The following is a 13,861-nucleotide window of genomic DNA, read 5'->3' on the forward strand; positions in this document are numbered from 1 at the left end:
TTCCATTATAGATATCAGCTGCGTGAAAGTCGGACGTTCATCTGGATCGTCCTTCCAACAGTCCATCATCAACTGGTAACTGGTAAGGTCAAATATAGTAAATTAGGATTTTTTTATCCTGGTTAACGTGGTCTCTCAGGTGGGGACGGTAAGGAGGGATTTCCCCTTAATTTGCACTCTACTAAGCTAAGAATGGTCCTCTCCTCCGTGGTCTCGAAAGATCCAGGCCATTATTCAAAGGGCTACTACTAGCTTTCCCAGCATCCTTACCCAAAACCCCTTCACTGCCAAATAAAAATTTTCCCACCAAAAGATTGTTGTGCTAATCGCGTAACAATAGGTTTCAAGATTACTAAGACATAATTCAGCCTCACTGAACAGGTTTCGTCCCGCTTAAAGGTAAACTTTCCTTGAATATTTACTTCTCTTTAGCAAGGAAACAAATTTAGACATTTTTAAAAATATTCAGTTTTTATTTTAGCAGTTCGTTGAATAGCCTGGTTGAATTATTTTTATAAGGTAAGGTCAAACCAGTATGCTTAGTTACTCACATTTCGTAACCACACGTTTTGGGCTTCTCCATGCGATATCCTGTCTCGAGAATATTGTACAAATGTCTTTTGCTTATATCAGGATACGGGATGCCTCCTAAAGTGTCAGATCAGAGAAAAATGGTTAGAGATTAAAAAGACACACTAAAGTTATTTGAAAACTGCACAAACTGCTCAAATTGTAAGGTTCATTTTTAGGATGGGGACCAACCATTTGGAACATATACCATTATTACATGCGTGTTAGGGACAAACCATAATAAATATACTCAAAATATAAGTATCAAAAACTGAATCTCAGCGTAACCATATCTAGACCGGCCTTTTCCTTTCTTTCTTTCTTTCTTTCTTTCTTTCTTTCTTTCTTTCTTTCTTTCTTTCTTTCTTTCTTTCTTTCTTTTTTTCTTTCTCCCTTTTTAACTCGTGAATGCGCGCATGCTCAATGAACGAGTTATAGCGATGGTGGGGTTTTCACTTGGTTGGTTGGTTGCTTCTGTTGTTAACTTTCAGGCATACGCAGTGAATGAGTGATCGTAATGTAGAAGAATTTCACTCTGGCGCTGGTCGAAATTAGCGAGTTTTGCGTTTTCGGAAGGGGGGCGATTGCAGAATACCAGGCCCACTAAATATCTTACTTGAAAAAGGAGTGCTCCCATAGTCCCAGAGTCGATGATTATTTAAATGAAGTGAGTAAAACGAGTGCACCCGCAGTCCCAGAGTCGATGGATACTTAAATCTAAGTGAGTAAAACGAGTGCTCCCGCAGTCACGCAGTCCCGCAGTCCCAGAGGGGATGGGTACTTAAATCTAAGTGAGTAAAACGAGCGCTCCCTCAGTTCCGTAGTCCCAGAGTCGATGGATATTCAAATGAAGTGAGTAAAATGAGTGCTCCCGCAGTCCCGCAGTCCCAGAGTCGATGGGTACTTAAATCTAAGGGATTTGCTTGTTTCGGTTCATGGATTAAAGAACGAGCCGAGGAATATTCGTGTGTAGCGCGACGACTGCGGGACTGCGGAAGCAGCATTAAAGAACACGGCTGCGGGACTGCAGGAGCAGTTTTTTTAAGTTAGATACTTGGTGTGACGGGTATTCTAGCCTCGGAAGGGAAACACACCTCTTGGAAACGGTGAATCGAAAGAGGAACTTCTATAAAGGGGTGCTCGACAGTTTCAACAGCGGAAATCACTCATTAACGGTGAAGAAATTTTTGTTCGATTTGTGGTTTTATTCAGCTTTGAAAGGGACCCGTGTTTTGAAAGAACTGCAGTGTTTTAGATTTAATAGCCCTTTTCACGGTTAATTTTTCTCATTTGCATTACAATGTTATCCAACGTGGATGCGAGGCAATTTCGGGATAAAACTGCAAAATAGCCCGAAATTGCCTCACATACATGCTAAATTTCATTGTAATTCAAATGAGCCGAGTTAACCGTGAAAAGGGCTATTGGTGGAAAAAACATGAGAACATTTTTTTTTCACGGCGCATCAGAATAATCTTATTCAATCTGTAGAGAATAATTTGACAATCATTTAGTGTAAGAATGGAGATTTTTCGTTGAATCTGAGAAAAGTTATAAGTTTTTTTTCGTTTTTACACAAAGTGCAGTGTCTTAAACTCAATTAGTGAAGTGTCGGCATTAACTTTGAACAAAAAAAAAACACGTGAAAATTTTTTAATCGGCGCATCAGAATAATTATAATTACTTAACTATCCTCTCCCGAAAGGGGCTTTTCAGGGACAATGAAACAAACAGGAAGAAACAAATATTTCAAATACAACATAACATGGTTAAGAATTCCAGCTGGCAGGAGGTGGACCATCTGGATATTTACAAACGAGGCCGAGGATTTGAACCCGGGGCCACCGAAAAACAACTCCAGATAGTGGTCAGAACGGGATTGAACCTGAGAAGTCCGGCGCCCTAACCATTCGACCACGCTGTCTCCCTATAATCTTATTCAATCTGTAGAGAATAATTTGACAATCATTTTAGTGCAAGAATGGAGATTTTTCGTTGAATCTGAGCAAAGTTATAAGTTTTTCGTTTTTCCACAACGTATGGTGTCTTAAATTCAATTAGTGAAGTGTTGGTATGAACTTTGAATAAAAAACACGTGAAAACGTTTTATCGGCGCAACAGAATAATCTTATTCAATTTGTAGAGAATAATTTGACAATCATTTTAGTGCAAGAATAGACATTTTTCGTTAAATCTGAGCAAAGTTGTAAGTTTTTCTGTTTTTCCACAAAAGTGCAGTGTCTTAAATTCAATTAGTTAAGTGTCGGAATGAACTTTGAATAAAAAACACGTTGAAAATTTTTTAAATCGGCGCATCAGAATAACCTTATTCAATGTACAGGGAATAAGTTTACAATCATTTTTATAGTGCAAGGGTTATTTCTCGTTACATGATCGGAAAAGATATAATTTCTTTTAGCTTTTAAGGTAGTGTACGTAGCCGTCTTAATTTCAATTACTGATGTGTCATCTGCATTCACGAGTTGGCTCACAGAAGCCTTTAATTTTTTGTCTTGTCTAGACGGCGGATTCTGCCCCCCCCTTCATCAGCTATGACAATGAGGCTGGTATGATCGATAGTACGTCCAAATTTTTGTTTTTGAGGTCCACAAAGGAAAGTGATGGCGCAAAATGACGCGAAAATTACGTAATGATTGGGCTATGGCAGCCATCTTGAATCTGCGATCTTGGAGTTTTGGATCTCCCCAAAGCTTCAGGAAATCGCCGACATTAAGCAAAAAATGATCAAAAGTAATGAAAGAACACTAAGATGGCCTGTAAACATAAAAATTACAGTAAAATGGTAACTTTCTTTGTTTTGAAAATGAATTTCCACTCTCTGACAAAACTGCCTGTCAAAAATTGGTTACCATGGTAACATCGAAGTCAATGAACACCAACCGACAAGATTAAATTTTCCAGATAAATCTCCCAAATAGTCCTGAAGTTTCACGGTGCTTACAAAAATAATAATAATAATAATAATAATAATAATAATAATAATAATAATAATAATAATAATAATAATAATAATAATAATAATAATAAAGTTATTCATGTGCAAAGTCGACGCAGTCTTGAAGTTCAAGACAGAAAAAAATAAACCTGGACTGTTTTGAAGTCTTTGTGCTTTGTGAAGGCCTGAGTACCGAGTTCATGGCGAGGAACTAGAACGTTAATGTTAAAAATGGGATCTTCGATGGCTTTTCAAGAAAACATCGTTACGAGCCCAGAAAAGTAGAGATTTTGATTTCCGATTTTTTTTGCCATTATATTATTTTGATAGAAATTAGGTAAATAAGTTATGTTCTTACCCATGGTGGCCACTTCCCACAGCACTACACCAAAAGACCATCTAAAACAGAATTATATGGTATGTATGGTAAAATTTGTTGTGTTTGGGTAAAAAGGAAAGTCCAATTATATGTTCATTTCTATTTTCTATTTGAAATTTTAAAGTGCTACTGTGATCAAAATTATACCTTTCCTTTTATCTTCAGCATTGGAAAGAAGAGAGGAGAATACAACCCATGCCAAATTTTAAATTGTAATTCCAACGGAGAGCTCGATTGTTTCTAGCGCAATTTTCGCATTCGGGTTGCCGCCATTACTCAATAGGACATTTTCACTATGGCCTCATTTGACTACACCTACCAGAATCCTTCAGTTTTTTGTTTTCTCATGTTAATTAGAGCCATTGTTCTTTGCTCTCCAATGGGATTACAAAATTTGAATTTGAAAAGGAAAACAAAATGAATTCTGGTAGTTGTAGTCAAATGACGCCATCATGAAAATGGCCTATTCAAAAATGTCCCCGAACCACACGGAGAGTTGGGCCGACGTCATATTATTCCTTCCCATTGTCTTCAAAACTACCACTCGTGTTGGAACTGAAATCAGAGCCATGTTCGCTAGAAGCAGGGAAAGAACTTGAGCATTTCGACTGCTTTTTCTCGCTTATCCATTTCGCCAAGATGAGAAGATGACGTCACGAGAGGCCTAGGGAAGCTGCTGCAAAACATTTGTCGGCTCAAGTAGTTGCTGTTTGAGTAATGGCGGACGGATTTTACGTACTATCGGACACCGGGCAGGTTGGTCTGAATTTTTTTTTTCTTGCAGTGCAAGCTGTAGCCATAACCTTGAAGCCCAGAAATTTTGTTAAAAATAATTCGATTTCCTTCACAGTAGCACTTTCAGCTTCATAGGGAAGATAAGAATTTGCTCTTTCATATTGCTATATCCTTGGGAACTAGAATTCGCTCTTTTCATAAATAATTGCTTTTTATTGGCCAAAATTTCATTTCAATCAAATTAAATTGGGAAATGCATTTTCTAATAAAAATAAGCGATCAAAACTTTTGATGACATAATCAAAACGTTGCGGGAATAGTTGGGGGCAAATTTTTTATTACATTATCGTGTTTTATGGCAACTCAATAACAAAATGGTAAATGGTAGAATAAACCGAGGCTTAAAACGCAGAGCGATTCTGTCCGTGCTATACTGTTTGTTTACAAAGTGCAACTTTGCTGTTACCTTTAAAATACTTTACATAGTAATGAACATTGTAATGAACAATTATTGTCCAGTTAACCTTAAATTCATGAACGCATTTTTGTCACCTTTGTTATACGTTAGTTCTTTCATTCGTTATTCTCAGCTTGATAATGATGCCAAGAGGCATATGGGAACAAATTTCACCGCTTTTTGTCATCTTAGAGAATACTTAATGGCTAGTCTTACATCGCATTATACAATACACAGCAAATTGCTCGAATTTCCCTAGAAAACAAAGGTTTGCTTCAATTAACCAAACCTTTACGTAACCACGCATTACTCTGGACTCTATTTATTATTGCCGTTTCTTCGCGATTTCTCACAGCCGGGCAAAATTTTGTTGCTGACCCAAAGGCAGCAGCACTGACTTAGTGATACGATACCATAGTTTTAGTAGTATGTATATAAGGAAAAAGATTACATACTTACACGTCACTCTTTAGAGTGTATATGCCGCTTTTAAGAGCCTCGGGTGCCGTCCATTTGATGGGCAACTTTTTCGTGTTTTTCACCTCGTATATCTCACCATCACTTATGTGGCGTAGCAAACCGAAATCTGCAACCTTTACCTTCCTGTCCTCACCAACAAGAATGTTACGGGCTGCTAGGTCACGATGAATGAATCCCTTGCTGGCCAAATATTCCTGCCGAAACAATGAAATGGATTTAAAGAATCAAGAAAATTATAGATTTTTCTGTCGAGACAAATCTCGAAAGTATAGCCTCAGTAATTTTTTGTATAAAGAAGCTTATGGTTACGGCTGTAACAAACCAATTAATTTAACTGAAAAAAGAAAACAAATAAATCATTCCTACTTCGCTGGTGTTCATTCTTAAACGTCAGTTTGGCTGGTGTGCATCACCAATAATTTGATTAATTCACGAGTTCAAGTGTGAGTTCAGTGGGAGTTAGGTGGAGTTGATGTCAAGCAATTTTATATTCTAGCATGATCGGATATTGAAGTCTTTAGTTTCAAAGTGGAGGGATGGAGGGCTGTATAGAATGGTTGAAGGACTGAAGAACTGAAGAGGGTGAACAAAATTTTCCTTTACTTTCATGTAAATGTTTACAGTCTGTGCGTTTCACCACTAGGTTGTCTACTTACCATTCCCTGCGCTATCTGCCACGAAAAACATAGAAGATCTTCAGCAGAAATAACTTCATCATCATCATCATCATCTCCTCGGTGCTCATCTTCAGGCTGGATGATGATCTTAAATTCGTCGGTGCTTTCCTTCTTCGCGGCAATCAGGCCTTTGTCCAGTGGCTCTTTCTTTCGTGTTTTCTTGCACTCTGGTTTAGCAGGAAGTTCTCTTCTTTTCGGAACGGGGCCAAAGTGGACGGAAGGCACTGCCAAAGTCGACATGACTGGTTGGTTCTTGTCTTCTTTATCTTGTTCAAAACTTGTGGTGTCTTGTTGACTTAGGATGGGCGGAGATTGAATGCTTACATCAAAGCTGTCGTTGATGTTAGTGTTCTCTGTTTGCTCGCTTAGTTTGTCCACTGTTAACATTTGCAACTCCTCCCCTTGCTTTCTGTTTTCATCGCCATCTTTAAGGTCGCTCGTGATAATGATGCTTACTTCTGTGTTTTTGCCTGACTCCCCAAGGCTGCTTGAGGGGTGAGAGATACATTCAGTTTCTTTGGCCACGTTCAAAGCAGAGTATTTGAGACCTTGGTGTCCATGGACAGTCGGTTCCTCGTCTTCCATGATAGTGCACTGGGGTTCGACGTCAAGGAATGGAGCACCATTAGGGCTGGTAATTAGTGCCTTGTCATTTTGGTCTTCTCCATTTCGTTGTTTTGGCTTGTATCCATTCTTTCCTTGAGCATCTTGACTTTCTGCTAAGGTCAGGTCCACTTTATCATCACCTCCTTCAGCTCCTTCTCCTTCCTCTATATTTTCTTCTCTATCGTCCAACCTTCCTTCCTTGTTGATAACCTCAGGCTGTACTTTTGCGCTTGCTTGATCAGTTATCTCGCCGTCAGTTGAAGGTAAGGCTAACTCTCCAAAAATGCCCACGTCAATCGTATTCTTTAATTTAAGCTGCAAATTGAAACGCAAAGGCAGCATTATATTTGCAGTGTCAATTAACGGGTTGGTGTCTTTCTAAAGATAAACGTGATTTAAGGATTTTAAGATCTCTGAAACTTCAGGAAAGTGCCGAAATTAAGCAAAAAGTAATCAAAACCAATAATGGAATTAACACTAATACGAGCCAAAAAGCCACAAAAGTAACAGTAAGTAAAGTAATTTTTCTTCATTGTAAAAAGAGATTTACAATGTTCTGAAAAAACTGCCTGTAAAAAATCGCTTCCCATGGTAGCATCAAAGTCTATGAACACTGACCGACCACACCCAATTTTTACCAGATAAATTTTTTTAAAAGGTCCCGAAGTTTCATGCCATTTGCGCAAATATCAAAAACGTTATTCATTTTCAAAGTTGCCGCGGGCAGAATTCGCCCCCTCCCCGGTAATAAATTACTTTTCCTACCAACGTTTATGGTTCAGCTCATATTAGTGTTCCTTTTATTATTGGTTATGACTATTTTTCGTTCAATTTTAACACTGTACTCAAAGTTTGTGAAAGTTAAACGAAAAGTAATAAAAACCAGTAGAAGAACATTAAAATGAGATAAAAACATAAAACTATATGTAATGAAACTATTTTTTCTACATTTAAAACGGAAATAGTTGAAATTTCCGAAAACGTGAATGGTTGGTTACCATGGTCACATCAAAGTCAACCAAAAAAGTTAATTTTTTCCACATATATAGGGAATCACTTAGGTTTCTTCATAAGCAAGGATATTTGCTAGCTTGTTGGAATTTGTCTCCAATGTTGATTAGTTTGTTTCTTGTCGCAGTCGAATGAAAAACGTGGACAGTGGCGACAACAGATCCTTTGATTTTCGCTATGTATGATGGAATAAAACCTTCAAGCTCAACGGGTACAGAAAAAATATCCTGAGGACTTTGAAAATCTTTAATTTAACTTTAAGGCCCTTCGCATACCAGGATAAATTTCAAAAATAGTAAGAAATTAAATCTGAGTAACCCAATATTTCTTAAGTAAGAAATTAAACTAGATTCTGACCTGGTGCCTCTTGTTTCTAAGCCATTGAAGAAGATCCCCATGTGGAACATACTCCAAGATAAGCATGATGGGTTCTGTCTTAACCCAGTAGCCGAGCATGCTCAGAATATTTCTGTGAGAACCTATTTCCTTCATAAGTTCTATTTCCTGAAGTAACTGTAGTCTGCCTTCTTCGTCGGCCCTTTCTGAAAGATCAGTCAATCAATCAGTTAATCGGTCATTCATTCCGTCAGTCAGTCAGTCAGTCAGGCAGTCAGTCAGTCAGTCAGTCAGCCAGCCAGTCAATCAACAAGTAAGTAAACAGGCTGCACCAAAAAGGAAACAGGGAGTATCTATGAAAAGACATCAATGTAGAATCCAGGTTGATTTGTGAGTCAACCAGTCCACAGCCGATAATCCAATAAACGTAAGAACTTTTTAGCCGAGGGACTTGCAGCACTTCTGTAACTTTTCTTTGTTGTCTCTCTTATAGAGTCAAATTAAATCATCGCTCTACGTTCATGTCAAGTCAAGTAGGAATCCTGTAGCGGGAAATGATGACGCTGCATGGTGTGAGGATTACGGCACGATTTACCAAAGGTTCCCAAGACTTCGAGAACCCACCAAAATTCCATCAAAAAGACCATCAAGAGCAAAAAATACACTATCATAACCTTAAAATAACACATATACCGTGAAACAGCAAAATTGCACTTTAAGATATCGTTGCCATGGTAGCAACGAATTTCACACTAAGTTGTTTCCAAATAAATTTCAGAAAAATATTCCGAAGTTTGGAGGCGTTTGATTACATACCACCTCCACCCCACCAGTTAATGGTCTCACTACACCAAGTCACGTAGTATATTTGTCACGTTTACCTGTTGATAAAATAAATGATCGATAAAAGCAACGGAAGATCAAATCCGGAGGTCCTGGGTTCGATTTCGGTCTTGGTCAAAGATTATTTTTCTTTACCTCGAGCCGTCTTCCATTTTCTTACCAGGGCTGACGCTCTAGAATTTTTATAGTTTTACTTTGCACTCTACCTGCGACACTACAGAGGTAATTCTCTTATTTATTGTACTGTTGGGGTACTTATTCCAAACGGCACAACATTCATTTGTTGTTAATTTTGTTGTTAATTTTGGGAAGCCGGGTCAGTGGATCTCCTTCGTCCATCGTTCTAATACATTTTTTATAAAGCGCAAATCGAGTATTGTAAAGTATTTATCAGGGACCTAATTTGCTTTACGTATATTTCTTTACTTTCTCCTTATTTACTCTAAGGACCTAAAAGGCACAAGAATCTAAGAAAATCGAAGAGAAATGTTCGGTTTTATTTCAAAATTAGTCTGCCAATTTTCTGAAACTCTGGCTAAAGACGGATTGGACGGAAGTGGATTACAGTTTGTTCAAATGCGACTTGAACCGACATTGTTAAAAAGTGAATATATTTTTTCATCTGTTTGAGAACATATTTTGTTATATTTTTTCTTTTGTTTCTAGCTTTGATATTAACACAGTTTTGGACTCATGGCGTAAAAATCCCAGTAGCGTAGCACATAAAGGAATTTCTCACCAAGTAAAACTTTTATGGCAACCACTCGTCCTTCACCGATGTCCACTCGTTCCTCCCTGGGCTTGGAAAATACTTCTTTCCTTGGTAATTCCCTCATGACTCCTTTGTGAACCTTACCATAAGCACCTCGACCAAGTTCCTCCATGATGGTTACTCTCTTAGGCGTGACCTCTCGTAGCATCAAAGGAACGATGTTGGACTTCATGCTTAAGAGCGGCTGCCTGTAAGGATCGAGAATACGCCGTCAACGACCAATTTGGCGAATCGCTCATATGCAGTCCAAAAATACCTTTTGGTAAACTATTTTCAAAAATCATATTTAAAAGTTCCAGATTCTTGTTTATTGTCCACTACTAAACATTTTCAAATTTATTCATTTTGCGATCCTAGAGGGCACTTTAAAACCACCTTTGTAGAGCGCTAAAAATGGCGGCGAAATATAGGTAATATTCAACGGCACAAAAGTGTCCCTGGTACCTCAGTTTTCGATAATTTTACTTTACAGCCTAGCAATTGACATATAGTTATTAAACATTCACCATGCCAAGTTTCAAGCTCGGACTCGAAACGCTTCCCTCTGAGAAAATCGGAGAACTTTTGCAATTTGTTCGGCTAAAATAACACAAGATTTGACGACAAAATGGAAGCTAATTAACTCCAATTAGGACAAAAATTAAATTTCAGTCTTGTTAATTTGTCACTCGACGTTAAAAATCTTTCCTCATCGTGTAAAATATACATACCCTGAGGTTTTTGTTTTCCTGGAAAAGCCAATTGGAGCTGGATATCCCGCCATGTTTACCACGGTTAGTTATTCACCTTGTCGACTCCCCCAATTGCAAACTGTTGTCGATAAGTATTCCTTACATTCGGGCTTACATTTCAAAGGAAACAAATGCTATGAATTGTTAGGGGTTTTAATTAAAGTCTTAGAGAAACATCTTAATTTGTTAGGACACGAAATAAACTAAGCTTACGTATTAAGCCATACAGTGTGCTTTACATGAATCACAAACTGAATAGATTTGAAAATGTTTAGTAGTGGGCAATAAACAAGAATAGTTGTTCATAGTTTGTGCAAGGTTTGACTTCAACTGAAGTTATTTTAAGCATTTGGCAGTGCTTCGTTTGCGCACCTTATTTTGAACCTTCAGTTGGCCGAAAAACCGCACTTTGTCCGCATTTTCAAATTTTGCAAATCTCTCAAAATTAAAACGTCGCTGGAACCTTAAAACATGATTTTTGAAAATAGTTCACCAAAGGGAATTTTTGGACCGAATATGAGCGATTCACCAAATTGGTCGCTGGGGCCCGTTTCTCAATTAAACGTCCCGGTAACTTACCGGGCCCGATCAGTGTCTTTGGTGAAAAATGTTTCTTAACAGAAGTCAATTTTTGTTAGCTTTGGATACTAAATTTTAAAATCTTATAATTCTGTGAAAACATTGGCCAAGTACCATGTCTGTAATCACTGTGTAATCGGCGAAAAGACATTTCAAAATATACTTATCGGGCCCGATAAGTTACCTGGACTTTCGAGAAACGCACCCCTGCTCTTAAATGAATCGAAATATATATATAAATTTGTATCTAATCTTAGAAATTTTTTTTGCTTTGGCTATTTGATTGAAGTTCTCTAGTTTGGATTCTTGTGTAGCGCAGGATGCGGACACAGGAATTTTTTATGGGGGTGGGGGAGGGGGGTCCAAACTTTGATTCAGAAACACTGTAAACACTGTTGAAACTCTACTGAGGCAAATTACTTATCCCCCACACCTCCGATCCCCCCCCCCCCCCCCCCCTCACTCCCCCACTAGCGGTAACACGTTATAATCAACCCCTTACGGTGTACATGAATTCTAAATACATACAATACAAGACTGATCCTAACGGCAATTGATCTGGCACCCCTCATCAGTTTGTCACTGTGGAATTGCAGATTTTATTGTACATGAATTCTACTCGTAAAGGATGCAGCCTTGGAACATCCTGCTTTTGTGCTTGGTATCAAAGGTTGTGCAGATGTCGTCATTAGGGAGCTTAAGCCAGCGACACACTAAGCAATTTTATACGCCGATCGCCGCCATCGGCGAAAATCGCCGATATCTGACACTGGGTCAGATCTCGGCGATTAAATTCGCCGGCATTCGCCAAGTGTGCTCGTTCCCGCGATTTTCTACATTTATTACTGCGAATCGCCAGTAAAGCCCCATACGGGGTTGGGAGATTTTATCACATGAGCTTTCAAAACTTCCACATCGCCGCGATCGGCGAAAAAAATCGCCAGGTCTGTCCGCATCAATCGGTGGCGATCAAATTCGCCGCGATCGGCGTATAAAATCGTCAGGTGTGTAGCTGGCTTTAAGCAACGACGGCGGCAACGGCAACGAAAACGTCTCTCTTTAGTTCATTTGTGCTACTTTGCGATTATTTTAACTCGCTCAACTTTTATAAAAATGGCGAACTATCCAGGAACCAAATTGATAGGAGTGGCATACACGTTAAGAAAGAAAATGAAAAATTCACCGCCGTGCGTTCACGTTCTCCACAAAACCTTAAATGTGGTCATTTCACGTTGCTGTTTTATTTTTTAATGTAAAACGCACGTGCAGAGCGATTGTTTTTGTTTTGCGGCGTTGTCGTTGCTGAACCTCCGTAGTATCGGAAAGCAGAGAAGAGCACATGTTTAAAGATTTTTATCAAAACTAAGTTTTTACTCAAGCCAAAATCTGCCACTGTTTTCTTTTCGCTATCAACGTGCTGCTAAAATACTAATTATTATTCCAGGGGTGGATCCAGAGTAGTTCAAGTGATTTCCAGAAATCACTCAAATTTTTCCAAACCTACGTTTGTTATTTCTCAGGTTCTTTCTTGTAGCTCAAGAAATCAATTATCCTTCTTTTTTATTGTTTATTATGAAGTAAAACAAAGAAAAAAGGATCGTATTTCGTTATTCCGTCGATTACACAGCAAACCCAGCCCTTCCCGGGCGAATTAGACGAGTCTCCGTTCGCGCGCTTTTGTCTTTTGTCGAGACTTCCGAGTACAACACGAAAAAATTTCGTATGCACAACCGGAAAAAATTTGTTCGCAGTGGGTGGGACAGGGTGGGACTGAATGGTTTATGGATCTTTTCACAAATCACTCAAAACCCTCTTCGATTGGCCAGAAACACGCACATTGTCTTGCGAACTACTCAAACTCGGTTGTGATTGGCTATCCAGGCCACAAACTACCGTGGAAACTACTGACAATCGTATATAAAGGGAAGCACCTCCCCGAACGTCCCTTCGTTTGTTCTTGCTCCGATTAGAGTTCATCGTTAACTTGCTACGAAGGAAGACAAGGGAATTTAAATTATAAAGCTATGGTTCGAGGCGATCCAGTTTGTCGAAAGGAGGACTGTTCTCAGTACGATGTTGGCTTGGTTTTCAAGGAAATCAGCTCATATTCCGACCAGGACAAGCTCAAGTTCATAGAGAATGTGTTGAAACCAGGTGATCGATTTGATTTCCCAGCATCAGTGGAATGTTCGAATTCTAACCGTCATTTTGTGTGGAGCTGGCTGAAAAGATTTCCCTGGCTAGCATACTCTAAATATCTCGATGGTGCATTTTGTTTACCGTGTTTGTTTTGGAGTCCAGTGTGGGCGAAATACGAATAAACTAGGCAAATTGTACAAGTCTCCACTCACACTTTGGACGTCCGCCATTTCACGTGTTAGCAAACACGCGAGCGGAAAATGTGAGATGCATAATTTTGCAGTGATTGCAATAGAGACTTTTCTGAGAAATATGAGAAGAGAAACGGTCCCAATTGATCAGCAGATCAACAACTTACTCCAACAGCAAATCAATAGAAATCGTGAAATTCTGAAATCCCTTTTTAAAACAACGATTTTCTGTGGAAAAAACAACATAGCCCTCAGAGGTAGACGAGATGATGATCCACAAAATGCTAGTCTTGCCGGTAATTTCCAGGCACTGTTAGAATTTCGAATTGACAGCGGCGACCAAACACTAAAACATCACCTGGAAACTGCACCCAGAAATGCGACATATATCTCTAAAAC

At 38.8% G+C, this 13,861-nt stretch overlaps 2 protein-coding genes across 2 annotated transcripts in view; one reads left to right on the forward strand and one right to left on the reverse strand.

The window, feature by feature from the left end:
• Positions 1–547: 547 nt before the first annotated feature.
• LOC146459864 (uncharacterized) overlaps positions 548–13,861 on the reverse strand; it is a 16,856-nt gene continuing 3,542 nt past the window's right edge. Inside the window, exons 3-8 of the mRNA XM_085088653.1 lie at positions 9,790–10,010; positions 8,229–8,413; positions 6,234–7,175; positions 5,557–5,771; positions 3,885–3,925; positions 548–648 (exon numbers count right to left, since the gene is read on the reverse strand). Of these exons, the coding sequence (XP_084944779.1) occupies positions 548–648; positions 3,885–3,925; positions 5,557–5,771; positions 6,234–7,175; positions 8,229–8,413; positions 9,790–9,994 (1,689 nt within the window). The 5' untranslated portion in view covers positions 9,995–10,010. The remainder of the gene's footprint in view (positions 649–3,884; positions 3,926–5,556; positions 5,772–6,233; positions 7,176–8,228; positions 8,414–9,789; positions 10,011–13,861) is intronic.
• Positions 13,539–13,861, forward strand: part of LOC146459865 (52 kDa repressor of the inhibitor of the protein kinase-like) — a 1,035-nt gene continuing 712 nt past the window's right edge. The window contains exon 1 of the mRNA XM_085088761.1: positions 13,539–13,861. This exon is cut by the window's right edge and continues 712 nt beyond it. Coding sequence (XP_084944887.1) covers positions 13,539–13,861 — 323 coding nt within the window.

Source organism: Pavona decussata, unplaced genomic scaffold (assembly GCF_977016875.1).
Source record: "Pavona decussata unplaced genomic scaffold, jaPavDecu1.1 SCAFFOLD_215, whole genome shotgun sequence".
In the NCBI taxonomy this organism is placed as follows: domain Eukaryota; kingdom Metazoa; phylum Cnidaria; class Anthozoa; order Scleractinia; family Agariciidae; genus Pavona; species Pavona decussata.